Below are 19,253 nucleotides of genomic sequence, written 5' to 3' on the forward strand. Positions count from 1 at the left end.
TCAGCAAACTTGCTGATAGTACACTCAATTCCCTCATCTAAATCATTGATGAATATATTAAATAATATTGGTCCCAGTACCGACCCTTGAGGCACTCCACTAGATACAGGCCTCCAACTAGACTCCGCCCCACAGACTACAACTCTCTGGCTTCTCTCCTTCAGCCAGTTCACAGTCCACCTCACTACCCGATCATCCAGACCACACTTCCTCAATTTAGCTGCGAGGATGCTGTGGGAGACTGTGTCAAAATCTTTGCTGAAGTCAAGGTAGACCACATCCACCGCTCTGCCATCATCCATCCACCGTGTTATTTCCTCATAAAAGGCTACGAGATTGGTCAAGCATGACTTCCCCTTGGTGAAGCCATGTTGACTGCCCCTCATAAACCTCTTATCCCTGATATGCCTTAAGATGGCACCAAGGATAAGGTGTTCCATCACTTTCCCAGGAATGGAGGTGAGGCTGACCGGTCTATAGTTACCTGGGTCCTCCTTCTTGCCCTTTTTGAAGACAGGAGTGACATTTGCTTTCCTCCAGTCCTCAGGCACCTCTCCAGTTTCCCAAGACTTGGTAAAGATGATGGAGAGCGGTCTAGCAATGACCTCCACCAGTTCCCTCAGCACCCGCGGGTGCATCCCATCTGGACCCATGGATTTATGGATGTCCAGATTGCTCAACTGGTCTTTAACCCATTCCTCATCGACTAAGGCAGACCGCTCCATTGACCTATCTTCATCCGAGGTCTCAGCGGTACAGGGCTCTTCAGGACTGCCTCCGGCAGAGTAGACAGAGACAAAGAAGGCATTCAGTAACTCTGCCATCTCTGTATCTTCTGTCACCAGGGCACCTGTCCCGTTCATCAGCGGGCCTACATTGCCTCTGGTGTTAGTTTTATCTGCCATGTATTTGAAAAAGCTCTTTCTGCTGTCCTTGACCCCTCTTGCCAGCTTTAATTCCAAGGAGGCCTTAGTCATCCTAGCAGCTTTCCTACATCCTCTAGCAGCAGCCTTATATTCTTCCCAAGTGGCCAGCCCTTCCTTCCATGACCTGTAAACTCTCCTCTTCCACTTGAGCATACCCAGCAATTCCCTATTTAGCCACGCAGGTCTCCTGACCCTCTTCCTTGACTTCCTACGTGTCGGGATGCTCTGATCTTGAGCTCGGAAAAAGCAGTCCTTGAACGCCAACCAACTATCTTGGGCCCCTTTACCTTCAAGCAGCCTAGCCCATGGGATTTCCCCTAGCAATTGCTTGAAGAGGCCAAAGTTTGCCCTGCTAAAGTCCAGGGTTGCAATTCTACTTGCTATTCTACTGACCCTACCACACAAGATCCTGAATTCCACCATCTCGTGGTCGCTGCAACCAAGGCAGCCCTCAACCTTCACTCCTTCAACCAGACCCTCCTTGTTAGTGAGGATGAGATCCAGCAGTGCACCTCTCCTGGTTGGCTCATCCACCATTTGCATGAGGAAGTTATCATCCATACACTGGAGGAACCTCCTGGACTGCGGCTGGGTTGCCGAGTAGTCCTTCCAGCAAACATCAGGGAAGTTAAAATCCCCCACGACGACCACGGCCTGTGACTGTGAGGCCGCTCTCAGCTGCCTGTAGAAGGCCTCGTCAACTTCCTCACCCTGATCCGGTGGCCTGTAACAGACCCCCACAACAGTATCACCCCTGCCAGCCTGCCCCTTAATTCTCACCCACAGACTCTCAACTCGCTCATCATCTGTCCCCAGACAGAACTCAAAGCATTGTAGCTGCTCTCGCACATAAAGAGCAGCCCCACCACCCCGCCTGGATGGCCTGTCTTTCCTGAAAAGGACATAGCCCTCCATGAGTATATTCCAGTCATGTGAGCTGTCCCACCACGTCTCTGTAATTGCCACCAGGTCATAATCTCCTGACTTAACACAGGTTTCTAGCTCCTCCTGCTTATTTCCCATGCTGCGCGCATTGGTGTACAGACATTTCAGGGAGCAAGCTGAGCACACCGATTTCACCCTAGGATTACAGGAGGCCTCCCAGTCTTCATCAATTCCGGAGCGCTGTCCCACTGAGGCAAGCCCAGCTACAACCCCATCCCCCTTCGAAGCTAGTTTAAAGCTCTCCAAATGAGCCCTGCTAATTCGTGCCCCAGCATCCTTTTGCCTCTGTGCAATAAACCTTTCCCACATGCCAATGTCCAGACTGGTGCCCTATAAAACCAGCCGTTATCAAAGAATCCAAAGCCCTGCCTGCAGCACCAGCCTCAAAGCCAATTGTTTATGGACTGAATTTTCCCATTCAGTCCCACATCATCAATAGAAGATGGAAGGAGTGAAGAGAAGATCACTTGAGCCCCAGAGTCTTTCACCATCCGCCCCAAGGCCCTGTAGTCTTTCTTTATCTCCCTCAGACTGCGGGAAGCAGCTTCCCCCTCACCCGTCTGGAAGACCAGCAGCGGGTAGTAGTCTGTCGGGTGCAGCAGGTTGGGGAGCGCCCTGGTCATATCCCTGATCCGGGCTCCAGGCAGACTACACACTTCCCCGCCTTCTGGTGTGTCAGCCACTCCTCCCAGTTTAGTGTCATCAGCAAACTTGCTGAGGGTACACTCAGTTCCCTCATCCAGGTTGTTGATGAAAATATTAAAAAGCACTGGTCCCAGCACTGACCCCTGAGGGACTCCACTAGTCACAGACCTCCAGCTAGATTCTGCCCCACTGACTACAACTCCCTGCCTTCTTCCCTTCAACCAGCTCTTGATCCACCTCACTACCTGATCATCAAGGCCCTTAGCTTATCTATGAGGATGCTGTGAGAGACAGTATCAAATGCCTTACTGAAATCAAGAAAAACCACATCTACCGCTCTACCATCATCCATCCACCTAGCTACTTCCTCATAGAAGGCTATAAGGTTGGTCAAACATGACTTCCCCTTGGTGAAACCATGTTGGCTTCTCTTAATGACCCCCTCATCCTTGATATGTGATGCCAATGATATATCCCTGTAGCTGTGCACACATCTCTAATTCCTCTTGCTTATTCCCCATACTATGGGCATTTGTATAAATGCATCTGAGACAAGCTCCAAATAAAGCCGGCTCATTGGCTGGAGTGGCTGGAATATCTCTGCATCGCTCCGAGCATTTATTACAGGTGCTGGCAACTGACTGGGTGTGTTGGGATGGATCGATGCTCCCCTCCCCCAACACATCTAGTTTAAAGCTTTTTTGACCAGCCTGGCAAGCCTCCTACCAAAGCAGCACTTTCCCTTCTTTGTCAGAGCAGCTCCACCAGCCTCCAGTTGACCTGGCCTCCCAGATCGAGTCCCATGTTCTAAATACCCAGACCCCTGACTATGGCACCACCATTCTAACCATTTATTAACCTGCCAAATCCGCCTATCCTTTTTAAGGTCCTCCCCTTTATCCTAAGGTAGGATAAAGGTGAAGACATGTGGAGAGCAACCCTTACCTCCTGATGGAGGCTGCTTTTTCTCTCTTGTTAACTTCTTATGAATCTAAGACTAATTCAGAAGTGCTACAGGGTCTTATCAATGGCTGCCTCAAAACCAGGGAGAGTACACAATTGTCTGTCCTGCCTGCTCTCCCTCTTGTGGCAGGACAAACAGGAACAAATGAAGGATTTCTTTTAAGAAACAGCCAATAGTTCCACAGAGAAAACTGAGAAGACAAAATCCACCAGCCTATTGCAACACCATTATACAACAGGATAGGATGCTATTACTAAGCCCACCAAAACACCTAGCTCTATTTGAGTGACATCTGCTTTCGTACAAAGCCCCTACACTCAAAAAATAAGGAGCAGATCCAGCTGGCAGCATGGGGAGACCACCAGAAGCTGTTGGAGAATATGACATCTCAGGAACACTTAGAATAACAGATTCTTCCAAAAAACAAGTTCAGTTGGTTTGTGATCACACACATACAGAGTCATGAATCACTCCATTTGCATTCCTTTACTTTTGCCACTCCTTTATCTAATCAAACTCATTCCATCACTTTCTAACTTGCAAGCACTGGGTAATGTGCATTCATTGATTTTAGACTCCAAGTTATCCTGCTTATTAACTTGCTCAGCCCAGAGATTAACAACAACCTATTACAAAGTCAACTTGAGGTAGCCTGGAAAAAAAACACAAGGGTGAGGGAACACATAACCTTTTTTCCCAGGGTCTGCAGAATTATATAGCATTTCACAACTGAGGGCTACTGCCACCTCAACAGAAGCTAGAAAGAAGCACAAAGCTCCTTGCTGGAAGGAATTAATGACTTGCTGCTTTCTGACATTGCTTTAAATGTCACAGTGTCCCTGCTTGCAGGCGTTATGTTTATTTTTTAATGGCTGCATAAAGTGCACTCCATCAATCATCTTTTTCCTTCCAAAAAACCTGTTGCGTTTGTGATAATCACAGGATGGTTCACCAGGACACAGCTCCTTCCTGGCAGCTTCAGAGCTGCTGTCATCTTCTGTCAGCCTCTGGAACATATCTGAAGACAACAGCCACCTTGTCCTCACCCTTCTTGGCAATGGTACAGAATCTGTGGTCTGTATCATGGGCCCTGACCAAACTTGTCTGTGTGGAAATAGCTTTTAGGTCAGATTTCAGCACAAACTTCATCAAGAACCGGAGAGGACAAATTTCTCACCCAAAGGCTCATTTTGCCATGCTGCTTCTCACCAGGACCCACAGCATCTGCAAAGGAAACCCAGGTGGGAAAGAAACCAACACCCATCTCACAGACCTGCACCACAGGAGTGCTTCCTCCTTTTCCTCACATGGTCGACAACCACCTAGTGCCACTGCAGCCAACAGGGCAGCAATACTGAGCCTGCTGCCCTTGCCAGAGAGTCCAACTTCTCAATGTCCCTTGGTGCTTTGGAAATACAACTGCTACCAGGTCCCATGACACTCACAGTGTTGTTTAATGTGCTCCTGAAACAGATTCACTTGGATGATGTCAGGATAAAGACCTATGCTCCATCTGTCAGTTTTCAAGGCCAGGTTGGACATGGCAATATGGTCTAGAGTGAGGCGCCCCTGCCTGTGGCAGGGGGGTTGGAACTAGATGATCTTAAGGTCCTTTCCAACTCTAACTATTCTATGATTCTATGAATAAAAGGATTAAGGCATAGTACTACTGTTTGTAGGGCCTTTGCTTGCAGCTAAAGGCCAGCAGCCCAGGTAAGAACATCTTGCACTGCTCTGAGTTTCTTCAAAAACCATTTCATGGCATTTCTTTATCCCCGAAATGCTTTGCACAGCAGTAAGCTACACTGGCAAGACAGAGATATAAAGCAGAAATTTTGCACTCAGCAAAATCAGTCACAGCCTGGGGCATCAGAACTCATTCTGGAGATGTGGAACATGAGGGCAGACAGCCAAATTATCCCTCTAGTCAATCATAAAGTGTCCTGGCTTGTTTAAGTGTTCGATGCCTGAGGAGGGAGAAAGAGGAGGGGGAGGAACAATTTTACTAGCATTGCAATCTCGGATCATAAAGTTCTTGGACTGCTCATCTTAAGCTTGGGAAGAAAACTAAACAACCCAAAGCATAAAGCAGTAAGCACTCCTTCAAAATAAGTCCAAACCACATGTGACAATCCTACTTGAAGTCCAAACACTGAAGCCTCTTCTTTTAATAGGTTCAAGGAGAAGCATTTGCCACTGAGTCCATTAGGGTTTACAATCCTTGTTTGCTGTTAAATTCTAATCCTCCTCATCTGTAGCAACCAGTGATACCAGGAAGTCCTCTGGCTTTTCTGTGTTATTACCCTTAATTGCTCTGCTGTTGTTTAGAGATCAGATTAAACCTTCCTGCTTTCAATATAACAGAAATAGAATTTGTTTTTATGTTCCTGGCTATTTGCTTTTAGTTTTCTTTCATCCTTTCAACTCCACATTGTGTATGTCACAGTTTGTTCCTTCCACCTCTACTTGAGGGAACTCCAAGCTGATGGACAGATCAGCATCTACCTTTAACTACAGACATCCTCAGCTCTGCCTTTGGCAAAACTCATGTCCATTTGCACAACTTCTGTGAAGCAGTTTTCCAGTCTCCCCAGCTCATTAGTGAAACAAAGAAATACAAAATGAAGTATAATCTTTTGTAAATAAGTAAAATCAGTTCTGCTTTGTGGTTAAGTAACGTTGAGCTTGGCAGCTTTGCAGCAATAGCAATGGGTAAGAGCTTTGTTGTAGATGACAGTGAAGAAGTATCTTAGGTAAATGTTTTACAATAACCAGCTAGAACCGAACTAGTGTTTGCTGGCATAACAATGGGACTTTCCAAACCTAAAGTTCAGCCAAAGGATGAAGTGAGGAAGAAGATGAGGAAAAAACGACCACCAGGGGTCCCAAAGACCACTACCACATTATTGTGCACATGAGGGAGGAATTTTCTAGAATTATGTCATGTATAAGTAGCTTTATGAATATGCATGTAATGTAATGTATATGTATGTTTGATGACTATATAATCATGGCTTGTTTGGTGCTCAAGAGAGACACACTAGGAGGAGCTATCCTCTGTGTTTCCCAGCCCCGCAATAAAAAATACCTGCTTGTCAACTTAAGCTTCGTTGGCAAGTTCTTGGAGTTTTTCTACAAATCATTAGTAAGTGAAGAGCAGGGCCATGTGGGCTACAGCTGGAAGTGGTGCTGCCTTTGGTGCAGGAATGTTAAAGGGCAACTACCTGCAGCAGGGCAGGGCCAGCCCCCATCCATTGCCATGTGACACCTGGAAAGTCCAAACTTGCCAAAAGCTGGTATCAAGCAATTAGGGAAAGCCCAGAGTCTATAAATAGACTCACAGGCAAGCTCTACGCCACTATCATGCATCCTGCAGTCCAGGAAGTACAAAGCAATCACGAGCATTTTACACATTAAACTCGGGAGCTGCTTAAACCCAAGGTGCCAAACCTGACCCTATACAGCACAGCACAGAGGTATCTGGAGGAAAGGTGAGATGACTCAGACTGCCACGCTGCCACGAGGAAGTATGGAGCCTCTCAAAAAGGTTATGTGGGACAAAACAGCACTGCCCAGAGCCAAGTCACACTGTAAGGGTGACAGAGGCTTCTAGGGAATACAGTGTAGGGAAACACAAACTACTGGATGAGAGATGTCTTCTCCAAGGGAAAATAAATTGACTTATGCTTTCACTTTGTTAAAAAGCTTTTTTTTGAAACTTATTTCTGCAGCTTTGTTTTCTCTGCAAACATCCATACACCAGTAAATGCTGCAGTAAGTGTTCATGTTGACATGGGTTTCAACAGGGGGAACTGAAGTCCTGTTAAAGAGTACTGGAGAGATTCTGTCAAGACACAGGGCATTTGGGTTTACTGATAATTACTCCATTAATTCCATTCTCCCCTAAGAGGAAACACTGTGTAGGTGCTGACCTAAGATTTTTTTGGGGAGATTTTAAAGCTTTTAATTCAAAACTAGCTTCTTAATATGAAAATGACAAACTCTTCTTGACACCAGCTTTTAAACCCCATGCAAATGAAGCCAAAAGCAAGCCCTGCTTGCTGTACCTCTCTCCCAGCTACCTGGCCCCACAGTCATAGAATCAGACTGGTTAGGGTTGGAAAGACCTTAAGATCATCTAGTTCCAACCCCCCTGCCATGGGCAGAGAAATCTCACACTAAACCATGTCCAACCTGGCCTTGAACACCGCCAGGGATGGAGCATTCATAACTTCCCTGGGCAACCCATTCCAGTGCCTCACCACCCTCACAGTAAAGATCTTCTTCCTTAGATCTAATCTAAACTTCCCCTGTTTAAGTTTAAACCCATTAGTCCTTGTCCTACCTTTACAATCCCTGATGAAGAGCCCCTCTCCGGCATCTTTGTAGGCCCCCTTCAGATACTGGAAGGTTGGTATGAGGTCTCCACACAGCTTTCTCTTCTCCAGGCTGAACAGCCCCAACTTTCTCAGCCTGTCTTCACACAGGAGGTGTTCCAGCCCCCTTAGCATCCTTGCAGCCCTCCTCTGAACTTGCTCCAATATCTCCATGTCCTTCTTATGTTCAGGACACCAGAACTGCACACAGCACTTACGTTAGAGGATGAGGCTAAGGACACTTGCAACAGTAGATTCTCTACAAGCTTCTAGAATGAACAGCAAACTAAAAAAGGCAATGAGGTGTATCAAGGCTATTTTTAATTTACTAAGACTTATCTTAAGAAGCCTATGTTGGATATCCAAGTGGCATCCCCAGCTCCCTTAAGCAGTGCTTATGTCAAAGAGGGGGCATGGGAGGGAAGCAGGGAACCTGAATCCACAAAGCATATATCGCAAACACCATAAATCCCATGTCTCAGCTCACAGATGGTTACATGGGGCAAGATGAATCCAAGATTGAGGAACATGGCCACCACTATTCCCCAGCAAACCCTGAGCCACACTAACAGCAAAAACTCCCACAAATCCCTGCCCCACGACCCTTTGAGTGTCAAGAGAAGAAGCAACCAGCAGCCTGAGCCTTCTGCATTGATCCTGGTCACTGTGACTGTTAATGACTAACAACCTAGCTGCCCATCAGCTGATGTCACTTTCATTATTGTCATCACCTTTATCACATGGTTCTAGACAGCAAGATTTCTTCCAGCACTAACCCAAGAGCACAAACCAACAGCAAATGTGGCAATTAAGGTGCACAAATTATACTTCTAAGTGAAGATTATAATTAAATGTAGCATATAATTGAATGTATACCTATAGCCACTCTGCTACTGCACCAAAGCACTCACAAGACACCTTCAAACTGTTCTGAAACTGTGACTTCCTCTTGGAAAAATGGGTCATCATCAAAAAATCACATTTCCTTCTAGTAATACAAATAAAAATTCAGGGTCAGATTCAAGACAACCCTGCTCCCACCTGAAACCACACAATTCCATGTGGCACCTTGTTCCGGGCCTTCTTAGCCCTTTGCTTTTTTTAAAAAACATCATGCTCATGATGTTTCACACCTTTAGTGCTCGAAAAACACCACAGACATCAGGCAGAAGCAGCAGCTCAAATATGTCTTGGGAAACAGCTTCCTTGCATCCCTCTTTGCCCCAACACACACATGCACATGTATGTCCACATGTTCCTCAACATGCTGCTGGGAGACACTATCTGCCACACTTTCCAAGACACTGACACTGCTAATCAGCTTTCCTGGAGATGTCCTTCACAAGAAACTTGATACTCTTCTCTGATTCTAACCCAAAAGACACTGTGAAATCAGAACTTCCCATAAGACAAGCTCTATATTCTGCTGTGATATTTATACAGTGCTTTACTTTGACGCCTTGAACACCAGAGCGGGGGGAGATCAGTGTCCAGGAGCCTCAACTCAGAGCGACAAGAGCCACCGAGGGAGCCTCAAGTCCTCTACAGGACCAGCCCAGGAGCCGGCAGCTCAGCTGATGCAATCAGCTGACTCACCGGGGGCGGAGCCAGGAGGAACAGCGCTAGCCCTGACTGGTTTAAAACCTGCCACAGGGAGCGCGAGCGACCAGGAGCGCGTCAAGGCAGTTCACGCGGGCAGGCGAGCACTCGCCGTATGACCAGGGCCCGGTCTGGGAGCTCTGCTCTGGCTGGCCCTGCGGTGGCCGCCGTAGGCACTCAGAGCCGATGAGAGGGGAGGCTGCAGTGCAGACTTCGGGGTGTAGAGAGTGCCTGCACTGCTCTGGTGAGGGAAAGGTACACAATGGGCAGGGCTGCACTGGGTGCTCCCTGGTGGAGGTTCTCCTGCAGCAGGTGGCTGAGCTGCGGGAAGCTATTAATAGGCTACAAGATGTCAGGGTAGCTGAGAGAAAACAGGAATGCTTGCTCCCTGCCCAAACTGTGCAGAGTCCTCAAGCTTCCCCTGTAGCTCATGGAGGAAAGAAGGAGGTTGTTAGCTCTCAAAGCTGGGAATTGGTGACAAAGAAAACCAACAAAAAAAGGAGGAGAAGGACAATTAAAAGCAAGGGACTTCCTCCTAAACCTGTTGCCCCCACACAGAACCGCTTTGCTGTCCTGCAGGGGGCTCATGCCAGAAACAGCTGGCTGATACACTAGTAAAGAAGATTTCTACTGGTGCTGCCAGGAAAAAGCGGCGGGTCGTAGTGGTAGGGGATTCTACTTTGAAAGGGACAGAAGCACTCGTCTGTCGGCCTGACCCGGTCTCAAGGGAGGTGTGTTGCCTACCAGGGGCACGGATCAGGGATGTGGCAGAGAGGCTGCCTGCTCTGGTAAGCCCCACGGACTATTACCCACTTCTGGTGATACATGTGGGTGCTAGGGATATAGATAGTAGTAGCCTGGGGAGCATAAAGAAGGACTACAGAGCCCTGGGAGAGGTGGTTAAGGGCTCTGGAGCTCAGATAGTCTTTTCGTCTATTCTCCAGGATACAGGGGAGGACCTAAAAAAAGCTAGGAGGATTAGCCAGGTTAATAAATGGTTAAAAGGGTGGTGTCACAGTCAGGGGTTTGGGTGTCTTGAACATGGGACCCAAGTTTGTAGGCCAGGTCTAGCAGGGGCTGGTGGAGCTGGTCCTATAAAGAAGGGGAAGAGCAGTTTTGGTAGGAGGCTTGCCAGACTGGTCAAGGAGGCTTTAAACTAGATGTGTTGGGGGAGGGGGGCATCATTCCATCCCAACACACCCAGTCAGTTGCCAGCACCTATAATAAATGCTCGGAGCAATGCAGAGATATTCCGCTGCTCCAGCCAATGAGCCGGCTTCATTTGGAGCTCGGCTCAGATGCCTCTATACAAATGCCCATAGCATGGGGAACAAACAAGAGGAATTAGAGATGTGTGCTCGTCTACAGGGGTATGATATTATAGGCATCACAGAAACATGGTGGGATGGCTCCTATGACTGGAGTGTTGGAATGGAAGGTTACAGACTCTTTAGAAAAGACAGGCCTGGCAGGCGCAGAGGGGGAGTTGCCCTTTATGTTAGGGATAGGCTGGAGAGTATGGAACTCTGTCTGGGGACTGGTGAGCAGTTAACAGAGAGCTTGTGGGTCAGGGTTAAAGGGAAAACAGTGATGGGAGACATTACTGTGGGGATCTGTTATAGACCACCTGATCAAGAGGAATCTGCGGATGAAGCACTCTATAGGCAGATAGGAAAAGCCTCACGCTCACAGGCCCTCATTCTCATGGGTGACTTCAACCACCCTGACATCTGTTGGAATGATGGTACGGCCCGGCACAAGCAATCCAGGAGGTTCCTCGATTGTGTGAAAGACAGCTTCCTTCTGCAAGTAATAGAGGAACCGACAAGGAGAGGTGCCATGCTTGACCTTGTGCTCAACAACAGGGAAGGGCTCGCTGGAAATGTGGCACTGCAGGGCAGCCTTGGATGCAGCGACCACGAGATGGTTGAATTTGAGATCCTCAGGACAGTGAGAAGAGCATGCAGCAAGCTCACTGCCCTAGACTTCAAAAGAGCAGACTTTGGCCTCTTCAGGAACCTGCTTAGTAAGGTTCCATGGGATATAGCCCTAGAGGGCAGGGGGGCTCAAGACTCTTGGTTGGTCTTCAAGGATCACCTGCTACAAGCTCAGGAGTGTTGCATCCCAACTAGAAGGAAGTGCAGCAGGAGGGCCAGGAGACCTCCTTGGATGGATAAGGAGCTCCTGAGGAAAATTCAAATGAAAAAAGAGTTTTATAGAAAGTGGAAGCAAGGACAGGCGGCCTGGGAAAAGTACAAGGATGTTGTCCGGGAAGCTAGGGACGAGGTTAGGAAAGCTAAGGCCAAATTAGAATTAAACTTGGCTAGGGATATTAAGGATAACAGGAAGGGATTCTACAGGTACATAGCAAATAAAAAACAGATTAGGGACAACGTAGGCCCCCTCAGGAAGCTCTTGGGTGAACTAGCTACACAGGATTTGGAGAAGGCTGAGGTTCTGAATGACTTCTTTGCCTTGGTCTTCTCTAGCAAAGGCTCTGACTGCACCACCCAAGTCTTGGAAGGCAGATGCAGGGACTGTGAGAATGAAGACCTTGGGCCCAGTGTAGGAGAGGAATTGCTTCAAGACCATCTTAAAAATCTGAATGTGCACAAGTCCATGGGTCCTGATGAAATCCATCCATGGGTCCTGAAGGAGCTGGCGAATGAAGTTGCTAAGCCACTGACCAGCATATTTGAAAAATCATGGCAGTCAGGTGAAGTTCCCGACGATTGGAGAAAGGGAAATATAACCCCCATTTTCAAGAAGGGGAAAATGGATGACCCAGGGAATTACAGACCAGTCAGTCTCACCTCTGTGCCTGGCAAAATCTTGGAGCAGATTCTCCTGGAAGGCATGCTAAGGCACATGAAAAACAAGGTGCTTGGTGACAGCCAGCATGGCTTCACTAAGGGGAAATCCTGCCTGACCAATTTGGTGGCCTTCTATGATGGGGCTACAGAACTGATGGACAGGGGTAGAGCAGTTGATGTCATCTACCTGGACTTGTGTAAAGCGTTCGACACTGTCCCACACGACATTCTTGTCTCTAAATTGGAGAGACATCAATTTGATGAATGGACCACTCGGTGGATAAAGAACTGGCTGGATGGCCGCACACAAAGAGTTGTGGTCAATGGCTCAATGTCCAGCTGGAGACCAGTAACGAGTGGTGTCCCTCAGGGATCGGTGTTGGGACCGGTCTTGTTTAACATCTTTGTCGCTGACATGGACAGTGGGATTGAGTGCGCCCTCAGCAAGTTTGCCGATGACACCAAGCTGTGTGGTTCGGTTGATACGCTGGAGGGAAGGAATGCCATCCAGAGGGACCTTGACACGCTTGTGAGGTGGGCTGATGCCAACCTCATGAAGTTTAACCATGCCAAGTGCAAGGTCCTACACCTGGGTTGGAGCAATCCCAGACACAGCTACAGGCTGGGCAGAGAAGAGATTCAGAGCAGCCCTGCGGAGAAGGACTTGGGGGTGCTGGTCGATGAGAAAATGAACATGAGCCAGCAGTGTGTGCTTGCAGCCCAGAAAGCCAACCGTACCCTGGGCTGCTTCAAAAGAAGTCTGACCAGCAGGTCGAAGCAGGTGATCCTGCCCCTTTATTCTGCTCTTGTGAGACCTCACTTGGAGTATTGTGTACAGTTCTGGTGTCCTCAACATAAAAAGGACATGGATCTGTTGGAACAAGTCCAGAGGAGGGCCACAAGAATGATCAGAGGACTGGAGCACCTCCCATATGAAGATCGGCTGAGAAAGTTGGGACTGTTCAGCCTGGAGAAGAGAAGGCTGCATGGAGACCTCATAGCAGCCTTCCAGTATCTGAAGAGGGCATACAGGGATGCTGGGGATGGACTCTTCATTAGGGACTGTAGTGATAGGACAAGGGGTAATGGGTTAAAACTTAAACAGGGGAAGTTTAGATAGGATATAAGGAGGAAATTCTTTCCTGTTAGGGTAGTGAGGCACTGGAATAGGTTGCCCAAGGAGGTTGTGAATGCGCCATCCCTGGCAGTGTTCAGGGCCAGGTTGGACAAGGCCTTGGGTGATATGGTTTAGAGCAAGGTGTCCCTGCCCATGGCACGGGGGTTGGAACCTGATGATCTTAAGGTCCTTTCCACCCCTAACTATTCTATGATTCTATGAAATATGCCTAATTCACGGTACTTAAATAATTGTCAGAGAAACAGAATAGGAGTCACTTTTGAAATTCCTAGACTTTTAGTCTATCTGGTTCAATTTTTTCTCACACACAGGTCAGAACCAGGATTTTCAGAAAAAAATGGGTAGTCAAAAGCAAGAAACCTGGCTCCACACCACATTCCACCATAACACCCAGCAGAGACTCATTTTGAGACATACAATCCCTTTACCTTTTCTAGCCTCTTTGTGGAGTTTAACTTAATGAATTTCCAGATACGTTTGCTATCCACAAACTCCCAAACCAGCCCTGGCTCTTGTCAAAGGACATTTGTCAAAGCCTCAAAGGGAGCTGCCACCATCTGCAGGACTCTCTCAGCACTAGGGACTCAGCCAGCTTCCCAGGACATGATCTAGCCTCGAGGGAACAGGGACAAGCTGAACGTCTCCATAGCTACAGGCCAGAGGACAGGTGCGCTTCTTTCAGTCAGGTTATGCATGCTTGGTTCTTACTGACAGCTCCTCTTAGTGGCCAGCAAGGCTCATTTAAAGCATTGCCTTCCTCTCAAAACTACTGCTTTACTTGAGCTGTGGACAATAGGGATCTTCTCCACTGATTAGCATCAGCCTGGTTCGTGATCCACAGCTAGGACATCGTCAGCTAAAATGGCAAGTCTGAATTCCAGCAAGTGCTTACCTCAGTATCTGTAAGGACCGGGGCTTTGGTTTTTCTTTCTCCTTTTCCCGGTCCCTGTCCCAGTCCCTGTGCTGCCTGTCTTTTTCATCTCTCTTCACCCGTTCTCGCTCCCGTTCCCACTCTTCTTTCCGCCGCTGGCGTTCCTTGTCGCGCTCCCGTTCCCTTTCCCGTTCTCGCTCCCGCTGACGCCGCTCCCGTTCCCTCTCACGTTCCCTTTCTCGTTGTCTGTTCTCTCTCTCCCGTTCCCGCTCTCTTTCCTTTAAAAAGGAAAGAGAAATCACCATGACGTTGTGGCAACATCTCCTAACAAAGTGGGCAGCAAGGATTCAAAGTCTTGGACCACAAGGAGTTACATTCACCCTCCCATGTTAGAGCAAAGTATTGAGATAGATAAATGTGGAGCTTGCTGGCCATCTCTGTTTGCTGAGCAGGCAGAAAGTGGAAAGGAACAAAGCATACATCATACTCATCACAGCTGTAATTTTCAAAGGCAAGAGTCAGATTAATTTAGCTTATTACACTTATTAAATATATGTATTGATGTTTACAAGTATTTACTCTCATTGCTAAGCATGTTTAGCTAATTAACTGTACAAACAAACACCATGAAAATAATTGATGGTGCAGCAATAGCGAGGACAGGCTCCTGTTTGTGCACTGCTTCTGCATAACAGCAAGGTCTTCCAGGCAAAGTCAAATGTTAAAGGACGTGACAAATACCACTGAAAAGCTCTCCACTGAACAGGATTTATTATTTTTTGTCACTACTCTCGAGGAACAATAGTTTGCACGAGAGCAAAAGGAAGTGGAGGGAAAAGGTTCATAGCCTTATTTTAATGTAGCTTGACACCTTACATCAGTGCAACACCAACCAACAGTATCTGGGATTTCAGTAACTGGCTGGGTGGTTTCCTCACCTAACTCGATCAATTAACATGTAACCCCACCAGTGGTGGACAGTCATGATGGAGCCTCTGTCTGTGCATTAAGCACGCCTGTCCAGATTCAATCCTTTCTGTCTGTCCCAATAACTAACAAGCAAACCTCAGCCAGGTTATTTCCTGGAAACTCCCTCCCTCTCCAATATGTCCAAGAATGGCTGCAGATGTGCCTGCAGCTGTTGCACAACTGCCTGCTATGCAGAGAAGCAGCCAGTGCATGTGAAGAGGAACCATCTTCCCATCTCAGACATGCTTTTGCCTTCATCACGCTGAAACAGAACCTCCTCCCATCCCTACACCTAATGTCTTCTGTGCAGTAATTGTCAAGGTTTAACTATTTGTACGATTAAGCATCTTGAACATCCATCACAAGTCCTGTTTCAACCACTGCACTAGAAACATGACAAGCACCAGAAGTGCCTGGAAGAAAGCTGAAAGGAGAAGCACAGAAACTACTTACTCTGTAGTTACGATATGGATCTGGGTCTGCATACTGAACCCTGAAATTCTCATACTGCCCACCACGCCGGAACCGTTCTATTTCATAGTCATAATAGGAATCTGTATAGGGATCAAGCCTACAATGAAAAAACAGGGAAGGTTAGATAGGGAAGCATCACGTTGTTGGCACACAGAAACACTATGTATTCTAGCTCAGGTCTTAGTCACTATGCACTGACAAGAAAAAACATGATCAATGGAATATGACTGTACAAAGTGGTTTATTTTCTACATATCCCAAACAGACAGGAATTTTTAAGTGAATCTTATCAGAGAAAAGCACAAACCTCTCTTGATAAACACAAAAGAAAAATGCTAAAAACTAAATTCAGCCTTCAAATCAATGTGGTAAAAATGATTTTTATAGCCACTTCAAACATATACAAATATAACAATATAATGTTTTGCCTCATTGATTTAGAGTTATATTTTACGTCAATGCACACAGAGATAATGTCAAGCACCTTCACATCAGAAGTGGAATGGATGGTGATTCCCTGCCACCGGAGGTGATGGGTGCATTCTGCTGCCACTAGCACAGGACATGAGCTGTTGTTGAGCTTTCCAGTTGGAGAAGCTAAGCTTCAGGGGCAGGCCAGCAATGCTCTGCCCCTGCATCTGGAATGACTCTATGAAATGAAGGTAACTGCATCTGCACCTGATATTCTCTGGTGGAAAACAGGTGCTGGCCCTCCAGCACACCAATGAACAGGTAAACACATGGCACACCCTGCCCAACTGCAAAAGTGTAGAAACTTTTGGGTTGAAAAAGGATTTAAACCAGACCCTCCTTAAATCTGCAATGTTTTCTCCATTTGATGATTTCTATCATTATTAGATGGTTTTAATTCACATACTCAGCAATATCTAATCCCTGTCAGCCATGTGGAGTGAAAATATCAGATCTGTTGTAAAGATGGGGAGATGGGTACAGGAAACAAGAAGTTTCCATGGTCACAGAGGAGTTAGTGGCAGAACTAAAACAAATGCTCCCAAATTCCAGATTATCCATAATGTCCTGGGTTTAGCAGTAGCAGTCATTTTTCTCCTTCTTGGTAGCTGATGCAGTGCTGTGTTTTGACTTTTGGGCTGGGAACAAAGCTGATAAAAATGATGTTTTGGTTTGGCCAAGGACTTTGTGAGCCTCATGCTCTGCCAGGGAGGAGGGGAAGCCAGGAGGAAGCAGAGACAGGACACCTGACCCAAACTGACCAAAGAGGTATTCCATACCACAGCACGTCATGCCCAGGAGGTAACTGGGAGTTACCCAGAAGGACAGGGGGTCTGCCGGGTCGGACTTGTTGTTTGGCAGGTGGTATTGTACTCTTTTCCCTTGCTATTATCTCTTATCATTGTTGTTAGTGGTAGTAGCGGTGGTGATTTGTGTTGCACATTGGTTACTAAACTGTTCTTATCTCAACCCGTGGGAGTTGCATTCTTTCTGATTCTCCTCTCTGTCCCTCCAGGAGTAGGGGGAGGGCAAGAAGAGGGGGGGAGTGGGTGAACAAGCTGTCTGGTTGGGGTCAAACCTCGACACATAATAAGACTGACTTGTAAGTAAAAGGAATAAAGGGCCCGCTTTTGCACTTTAAAAACTGCCGAATAATCTAAAACAGGCTATGATGTAAATGCTGCCCTGCAAATCAAGTGGCCATCTGTTTTGTGGGATTTTTTTCCTGAAAAATAAGCCAAGGGAAAGAGTACCAGGGAATCTTAAATATGGATGTTTAATCCAGCAAGAAACTCCTGATGCCAACCAGACAACAGTCTAGATTCAGTGACATCAGGTGTTCAAACAGACAAAAAAAATCTCATGCTACACCAAAAAAGAAACTCTACTTTTTAATACAGACATAAGTCCAATTTTCCCCATTCTCTCCCTATAACATTTGTGGACTTAGTAAATATTTAAACAAGCATCACTGATGTGCATTTAGATAATTCAGTGCTTAAATCCTTAGGCAAATAATTTGTATCACCCAAAAAATCAAATATATCCACTGTCTTGGGTTCAGCTGTAACAGTTATTTTTCTCCTTAGTAGCTGGTGCAGTGCTGTGTTTTCAACTTTAGTCTGAGAACAACACTGATAACACAGAAATGTTTTTCGTTGTAGCTGAGTAATTGCTTACTCTGATCAAGGACTTTTCAGTCTCATGCTAGGCCAGTGAGGAGGGGCACAGGAAGCCGGGAGGAAGCAGAGACAGGACACCTGACCCAATCTAGCCAAAGGGGTATTCCATACCACAGCACATCATGCCCAGTATGGGGGAATTAACCAGAAGGCTGAGATTGCTGCTCAGGTCAGTCTGGGTATCAGTTGGCAGGTGGTGAGCAATTGTATTGTGCATCACTTGTGTTTATTGTTTTCTTTTCCTTTCCCCTTTTAGTTTTATATTCTCTCCCCCTGTTATAACTCTTTTCTTTAGTAGCAATAGTAAGCATAGTTTTGTATTATATCTTAGTTACTGGACTGTTCTTATCTCAACCCGTGGGACTAATATTCTTTCGGTTCTCCTCCCCCTTCCTTTGAGAGCGGGTGGGGGAAGAAGGGGGGGAGTGAGCGAGTGGCTGTGTGTGGCTTAAACCACAGCAGTCCTTTGTGGCGCCCAACGTGGGGCTGGAAGGTTTGAGATAGCAACAGATCTGACCAGAGTGTGTCTAATCATATCTGTGATAAGCATTCATTATTTCGGATTAATAGACACTCGTCACAATGTTGATATATTTGCCCTCAGAGTTGTTGCACTTGGTCTCACAGTTGTTACACTTGGTCTCAGAGTTTCATTATGTCACACCTTATTTTCAACCGGTATTAGTGTTTATCAGCTTTGGGGCATGGGCTAAGATTCTCGTTTCACTGTACGATAATGTCTTGTAATACAACAGAATTATTGATCATGAAACTGCTCTGGTATGTTGTTCTCAGTGTGGACGTTACCTCTATACTTCAGGAGGCGTGTAATGGGAACTGTTAACAATTACACCTCTTTTTTACCCCCTTGGAGGATCAACCTATGAGGGAGACATCCTCTCATACCCTCTGCTCCCCCACCAGGCCATTTACAGCAGTACTTAAAAATATTAAAGATTTTGAATATCCTTTTAATGCCATTGAAACTATCCTGCTCCTTTTGCTGGGAATAGGCATGTTGCTGAATATGCTGCATGTGTTTTATCTATGGCCATACCACCCCGAGAACACCTGATTTCATCTGATCTCAGAAGTTAAGCAGGGTCAGGCTCAGGTCTTCTCTAAGGTTAAATGACTATCTAAGAATATCACCAAGAGATCTTCTCTGAAGCTGAACAGTCATGAGTGGCAGGGTGCTTGGGACAGTATGGGCAAGTATCTAGGCCAGCGGGCCCCTCCAGTGCTTTGGAACTTCACCCCTGAACAAGTGTGAAATCCAGAAAAACTAGTAAAACACTAAGACAGGGTGTTCTGTCATCCTGGCAATACCAGAGAACAAGTCACTGCAAAGTGCCGGGGCTTGGATTACGCATACAGAGT

General features: G+C 46.7%; 1 protein-coding gene across 1 annotated transcript in view; it reads right to left on the bottom strand.

The window, feature by feature from the left end:
* Window positions 1-15,840, bottom strand: part of LOC133219082 (zinc finger CCCH domain-containing protein 18-like) — a gene marked incomplete at its 5' end in the record, with an annotated part of 54,363 nt that extends 38,523 nt beyond the window's left edge. Inside the window, 2 exons of the mRNA XM_061366130.1 lie at window positions 14,299-14,555; window positions 15,700-15,840. Coding sequence (XP_061222114.1) covers window positions 14,299-14,555; window positions 15,700-15,840 — 398 coding nt within the window. The remainder of the gene's footprint in view (window positions 1-14,298; window positions 14,556-15,699) is intronic.
* Window positions 15,841-19,253: the final 3,413 nt, after the last annotated feature.

Source organism: Neopsephotus bourkii, unplaced genomic scaffold (assembly GCF_033783945.1).
Source record: "Neopsephotus bourkii isolate Nb327-2 ecotype Australia unplaced genomic scaffold, CSIRO-AGI_Nbou_v1 NB_1307, whole genome shotgun sequence".
NCBI classification, from domain to species: Eukaryota; Metazoa; Chordata; class Aves; order Psittaciformes; family Psittacidae; genus Neopsephotus; species Neopsephotus bourkii.